This window comes from Suricata suricatta, chromosome 14, assembly GCF_006229205.1.
Source record: "Suricata suricatta isolate VVHF042 chromosome 14, meerkat_22Aug2017_6uvM2_HiC, whole genome shotgun sequence".
Lineage (NCBI taxonomy): Eukaryota > Metazoa > Chordata > Mammalia > Carnivora > Herpestidae > Suricata > Suricata suricatta.
This window is the reverse complement of record NC_043713.1, coordinates 51,712,711-51,719,854: the sequence shown is the minus strand read 5'-3', so window position 1 is coordinate 51,719,854 and position 7,144 is coordinate 51,712,711. Positions and strand designations below refer to the sequence as shown.

At 41.8% G+C, this 7,144-nt stretch overlaps 1 protein-coding gene across 2 annotated transcripts in view; it reads left to right on the top strand.

Annotated features, from left to right (window-relative positions):
- Window positions 1-424: 424 nt before the first annotated feature.
- MYOM1 (myomesin 1) overlaps window positions 425-7,144 on the top strand; it is a 136,481-nt gene continuing 129,761 nt past the window's right edge. The window contains exons 1-2 of one of the 2 annotated variants that reach the window (XM_029922472.1): window positions 425-543; window positions 5,252-5,577. In XM_029922472.1, coding sequence (XP_029778332.1) covers window positions 5,279-5,577 — 299 coding nt within the window. In that variant the 5' untranslated portion in view covers window positions 425-543; window positions 5,252-5,278. The remainder of the gene's footprint in view (window positions 544-5,251; window positions 5,578-7,144) is intronic. The other variant, XM_029922471.1, reaches the window with a different exon arrangement.

The window sequence follows — 7,144 nt, the reverse complement described above, 5'->3', positions numbered from 1 at the left end:
TAAATGTACTGTACATGTGTTATGAACAGCACACCCAGAACCATATCTTGGCATTAAAATTCCATGAAGTCCATTTTAGGAATCAGATTACCACACCTATTTTTAGTTCACAACACAAACTCCTTTTTCCATTACACGTTTAAATATCCAGCAATAAAAGAGATATTGAAAATAGCTCTTCCAGCCTCAGAAAAATCCTGCATTTGGTTAAATCAGGACAGACCCATTGCCTGGCATTAATGTTATTAATGACTGAGGCAGCTACCTGCCAGTGCCTGTCTCTTCCTCTCAGTTAGGACTACCCGCCCCATCCACTTGCTGCTATATTTGTCTGCCTTCTTGGCCATAAAAGGCTGGCTGTGTGGCTCTGACATTCTACAGCCTGACCACATGCATTATTTTTGAACTGGTCCCCAGAGTCCTGTCTTTAGTCCTGCCTCTTCACGTTTTTTTTGGATTCAACCTACGTGGGCTTTTCATTCTCTCATCCAGCTCCACAGCCACCTCGAAGCATCTGCACCACCATCGCTCCTTTGCAAACTGGTAAGTGTGGCATTGAAGCGAAAGAATGCACTTGATATTTTAGGTGCTTAACAGCATTGCCTGTGTGTGGTTTCAATCTTGTGAGCTCAGTGGCTTGCTCAAGGAGCTGTCAGAATAGCAGAGAAATAGGAAAGTGGAGCCCCTGGGAAGGAAGACAAAAGCATCAGGGTGCCAGTTTTTGCTGGCACAGCTATTCTCTCATATCACACTGTTCTTTTTAAGTTAAGCTACTGCTCCTGGAACTAAAAGGAGATCATATCTGTCTCAGGTGAAACTGTAAGTGTGAGTCCAGTACTCTTTCCAAGTTATAGTTCTGTAGTTTGGTTGAAATCTGGAATGGATAAGATGACAGCAAGTAATGTGTTTTCCACATGCCTGCAATATTCCCTGATTATAAATTAGGCCAAAAGGAGGTAAATTAACTCCGAAGTCTCTAATTTCAAATTCAGTGATTTTGTTCTGTCAATGCCATGTGGATAATTGTAAGAGTGCATTATATTTCTGACCTGAAAATGGTTAAATAACAGTCTAGGAGCAACACAGATCCCCACATAATGATCCTAAAGTTAACACTTTTCTGTGAATGATTTTAAGCAACTTTTGACCTCTAATGCTTGTACAAAAGTATCATCTCAGGATTACAATTATGAAATTAGTAGTTCTCCCAAAATTCCCAAATTATATTCAGAAAGAAAGTGCTGGTCTTACAGGAACGGAAGACAACCAAGCCATCCTTCCTCCCAGCATACTCTCGCTGTCACGTGTTGGGGACAAAGAGAAGGTAGTTGTACCTTCGTTCCAGAGGTCAGAGCAGTGGCAAGCAGCTCTGATAACTAAAAGCCAGACCCTGTTTACTTGTAATACATTGTGGATGTGCGTGAAATATTAAGTACTGTAAAAAATAAATATATTAAGGGCAAAGTAGAAATAAAAGTAGAAAACAGAATTGGGGCAAAATAGAAATAAAGAGTAGAAAATAGAAATAGAGTAGAAAATGGACTTGGGGCAAAATATTTAAGGATTTTAAAATTTCAAGTCATCTGAGCTTATATGAACTTGTCTTATAACATAATACATAGGAAGGTCATTCATTTGTTTGGACATCTTTTAAATAACCTTTGCCATGTTGCAATGTAGTATGTATCTTTAAAGAAACTTATCTATTATCTTTATAACTGCCTAACATATTTCTATATTTGAATTCTTTTTGAATCAAAAGTGATCTAATTATTTACTACATATGGTATTTATTCTGTATATTTTAGGACAGAAGATAGTCTATTTAAAGGTTGAAGCAAAGTTGCTTGCTAGTAGCTATTTTTTTCCTCTTGGGAAATGCCATGTAGACTGATATCTTCCATGAGCCCCAAGATAAATATTTCTGGAGTGGAGTTTACTGGATTTTCTTCCCTAGGGAACACATGCTGACTTATAAAAGAGTCTAAATAAAACGTTGATTTAAACCTGACAAAAAATATGGCAACTTTAAAAGGATTCATTCCTCATTTAAAATAATCCAAAAAGAGATTTGGAAAAAACTGACTACCTCACAACCAATTTTACTTGTAAAATTTAGAAATCACATTTCAGAACATGCATAAAAGTATTAAAAAAGGGGGAGGGACTTCTGTAAAACTGTTACTTCCTCCAGCATTGTCAGTGTGGCTGATAAGACTCCTGCCAGTGGAGACGTTATTGAAGAAGGCTCATACAATGTGAGGCCTCCCCTCTATGCTACAGTACTTATCTTTGACTGTCACTTGAACTGTTAGCTGAAGTTCACAGTGCAAACTTCTACGCTGACTTTCTTACTTCTTTATATAAGAAGACTAGAAGCCTTCATATTCTTATTGGAGCAAATAATTTGCCTGGTTTGACGCTATACCTTTTGGAACCATTGATGAGATTCGAGAGAGCTCATTACAGGATAATGCAGTTGACCCTTAAACATGGGTTTGAACTGCATGGCCCCACTTATACACAAACTTTTTTTGATAAATATAGTACAATACTGTAAAAGTATTTTCTTTTTGATTTAATATTTTCTTTTTTCTCACTTACTTTATTATAATAATATAGTATATAATACATATAATATACAAAATATGTGTTAATCTACTGTTTATATTATCAGTAAGGCTTCTAGTCAACAGTTGGATATTAGGAGTTAAGTTTGGGGGAGGTGGAGGTTATATATGGATTTTCCACTGTGTGGGTGCAGGCGGAGGTGGGCACCTCTAACCCCTGCCATTGTTCAAGGGTCAGCCATATAAGTAAATTCCAAGACTCTGTCCTAGGACTTCCTTTTCCATTTACGATCATTCTTATCTATTTTTTGGCTTTACATACCATCTATATGTTGCTGACTCCCAAATGTATGTGTCCGTCCTGGACCTTTACCCTGTGCTCCACAGTCACGTATCCACCTGAGCGTCTCCACCTGGATGTCTAGCAGGTGTCTCAGTTGTAGTATATCTCACACCCACCTCCTGCTCTTCCATCCCTGACTGCTTTCTTACACTCCTGCCCATCGCAATTAACAACTTCATTCTTCCAGTTGCTCAGATGAAAACCTCAGCATCATCTCTCACCCCTCTCTTTGTTTCACACCCTGATTCAGAACTTTCAGCAAATGCCATTGGTTCTATCTTCAAAACATGGGCAGCATCTGATTATTTTTCACACCTTCCACTGCCACCACTGTCATCTCTAGCCTGGATTATTGCAGTGGCCTTTGGATTCGTTTGCTAGGGCTGCCCTAACAAAGTACCATAGACTAGGTGGCTTGAACAACAGAAATGTATCATCTCACAATTTTGGAGGCTAGAAATCTGAAATCAAGGTATTGGCAGAGTTGTTTTGTTCTGAGGCCTCTCTTCTTGGCTTGTAGATGATCTTCTTGTCCCTCTTCATAGAGTCTTCTTCTGTATATGTACATGTCTGTGTCCTAATCTCCTCTTCTTATAGGGACATCCATCATACTGAATGAGGGCCCAACCCAATGATCTCCTTTTAACCTCATTTCCTCTGTAATGACCCTGTATCTAAATACAGTCACATTCTGAAGTACTGGTGGTTGGACTTCAACATATGAATCTGGGAGAATACAACTCAGTTCAGAACAGCCTTCTTAAACTTATTTTTATTTTTTAAAGGTTTTACTTTTAAGTAATTTCTCCACCCAATGTGGGGCATGAACCCACAACCCCAAGATCAAAAGCCACATGCTCCACCAACTGAGCCAGGCAGGCACCCCCATAACAGCCTTCTAATTGGTTCCCTGGCTTTCCTTCTTGTCCGGCAGTAGCCTATCCTCAGCCAGAGTGAGTCTCAGCTTGGAACCTTTTGATGGCTTTTCTGCTCTTTCAGAGAAAAGACAAAGTCCCTCAGTCACTTACTGGGCCCTATGCTGTCTACACCCCCCCCACCCCCAACAGCTGCTCTCCTATACCTCTCCCTGCACCCTGCTCACTTCTTACAGCCTCACTGCCATTTGCTACTCCTGGAGTACAACAGCCATGCTCACACCCTCGTGTCTTTAATGGTCTTCCATCTAAAACACTCTTCCTCTGATATTCTCATGCTCGGATGTCACTTTCATGCTCAGAAGCCATCTCTAATGAGGTTGTTTAAAATTGCATCCCAACTTCCTTTTTCTGTTTTTTCTTCCTCCTTTGTTTTTGTCTGTAGCATTTAACACATTCTGTTTACCTTACATTTTACTTATTTTCCCTATTGGCTATCTCCTGCTATAGAATATAAGAATATATAAGGTTATCAGAGCAGGGATTTTGCTTGTTGTGTTTATTTGTGTATTTCTTATGCTTAAACAGTACCAGGCTCATAGTGGGTGCTCAGTAATTATTTGTCAAATGAAAACCACATTGACTATACACAGACTCTCTATTATTATATAATCTCCCAGAAAAAGCCCCCATCAGAATGAAATGCCAGAAAACATGAAAGGTCTGAGGAAAAGGCAAATAGCCAGGGTAAGGAAACTTTGTAAAGACCTCCTAAATATTAAAACAAAGAAAAAAAATAAACGGGCCCTAATAGAAGGGCTAATGGCAGGAGGGGGTTCATATGGGCCTTGAAGTAGAAAGTTTGCTGAGTACCCAGTTAAGTTAACCTTCACATCATTTTCCATTTGCTCTTTGGAAAGGATAAGAACATTAATTTTTACATATTAGTTTAGATAACTTCTTTCTTTCTTTCTCTCCCTTTCTCTTTCTCTCTTTCTTTCTTTTGAGAGAGAGACAGAGAGATTGTGAGCAGGAGAGGGGCAGAGAGAAAAGGAGACAGAATCCCAAGCAGGCCCTGAGCAGTCAGCACACAGAGCCTGACACAGGGCTCAAACTCATGAAACTGTGAGATCATGACCTGAGCCGAAATCAAGAATCAGACACTTAGGGGCGCTTGGGTGTCTCAGTGGAGGAGCGTCTGACTCTTGGTTTCTGCTCAGGTCATGATCTCACGGTTCATGAGTTCAAGCCCCAAATTGGGCTCTGTGCTAACAGTGCAGGGCCTGCTTGGGATCCTCTCTCTCCCTCTCTCTCTGCCTATCTCTCTCTCTCTCTCTCTTTCACTCAAAAATAAATAAATAAACATTAAAAAATTAAAAGGAATTGGATGCTTAATGACCGAGCCACCCAGGCACTCCACTTTTTACTTAATAGTTCACTCAAAACTTGCTGCTTTCTTGTAGGTTACCTGGTTCCCTCCGGGGCACACCATGTCTCTGCCATTCTATCAGAAACTCCACCAGCACTATGACAGCAGCTACCGCAACAAGGACCTTCGCACCACCGTGAGCCACTACCAGCAGGAGAAGAAAAGTTCTGCCATCTACACCCACGGCTCGACGGCCTACAGCACCAGGTCCTCGGCCGCGCACCGCCAGGAATCCGAGGCCTTCAGCCAGGCGTCTGCCGCCTCGTACCAGCAGCAGGCCTCCCGGGCCACTGCGTCCTCCCATGCATTTGCCGCCAGTCGGAAGACAGCCTCAGCCTATGATTATGGCTACTCCCACGGGTATGTCAAGAACAGCCTTGCCACCTTAGGGCAAAGGCATGTTTTCTGAATAACGCTCCTACATCAGGTTTCTCTTTCTTTTTAATCTGGCAGCCCTACATTTAAACCAAGTGTGCAGTGAGGCCGTGTATTTGGGAGACCTGGGACTTCTGTCTACCTGGTTCCCTTTACATTCTCTTTAAGTTTCACACTTTATAATCACACTGGCGTGTCTTGCTTGCATCGCCAACTGTGATATTGCTAGAAGCAGAGAAGTTTTGCCACAGATTGATTTCAACATTCAGCTGCAGTAGAGCCAGAAAATATCATTTCGACACTCACAGCAAGTTTCCTGGCCCTCAGAATGTTTCTACTTAGATGAGAAGCCAGTATAGAATTTAAAATTCACACGTCGCTGGCGCCCAAACTACAGCAGAGAGGTGTTCTACTTTCTCAGTATCTGAGAGCCAGTTCTGAGCTAGTGTTCAGGCAGCAGATACTTTCTTTAGCTCGAACATTTAAGAAAGCCAAGCCCTTATCTCAGTCAGCCTAAGAATACCAGGAACAAACCTGTGTTCTGATAAAAGTAGAGTGACCAACCCATTGCAGTGAGGGAGACCACGCCACAGAGAGAAAGAGAGTTACTATGACATTCTGGGAAGAGTGGAGTTTACATGCAGGTCTGGTTTGCAAAGTGAACCCAGGGTCCTGTTTCTACTGGAAACAGTGGAGTTGAGATAAACGAGGACTGTAGTATCCACATACCCTTAACGCGGGAGCTCAGCCCCAGGGTTGGGAACTGAGGCTGCTTCTCTGTGTTAACAGTGACTGGGGTCGTCCAGGCAAGAGTACAATGTCTCATTCTCCCTGATAAAATTTCAAATGGCAAACTTACTGATAATTTTTCATATTATGGAAGAAAATTTCTCAGTGTCTGTAGTCCACAAAGAAGGAGGTTACCACAACGTTTCACAGCAGCAGTGTCCCTGGGAGAGCTGTGTTCTGTGAACTTTGCAATTGGCTTCTGTGTCTTTAGTTCCAGCCTGATGCAGAGGCTTACTTTTTTAGCCCAAGCCAATTTTTATTTTCTTGATATCCATAATGAAATGTTTCATGGGAATCAAAAACACACTTGGAAGATTCATGTGATTTTATTAAAAATCCAGGGAACCTAAATGGCTCAGTCAGTTAAGCACTCAACTTTTGCTGAGGTTGTGATGTTGTGATTTGTGGGTTTGAGCCCCGCATTGGACTCTGTCCTGACAGCTCACAGCCTGGAGCCTGCTTCAGATTCTGTGTCTTCCCCTCTCTCTGCCCCTCCCCCATTCACACTCTGTCTCTCTCAGTCTCTCAAGAATAAATAAACATTACAAAAAATTTGTTTTAATCTATCTATAGTCTGCAGAAGGAATTGCTGAACTTGAATACATAGACATTTTTGGGCTGTGTGGTAAAGAACCGCTTGCTGGGGCGCCTGGGTGGCTCAGTTGGTTGGGTGTCTGACTTCGGCTCAGGTCATGATCTCACAGTCAGTGAGTTTGAGCCCCGCATCGGGCTCTGTGCCTACAGCTAGCTCAGAGCCTGGAGC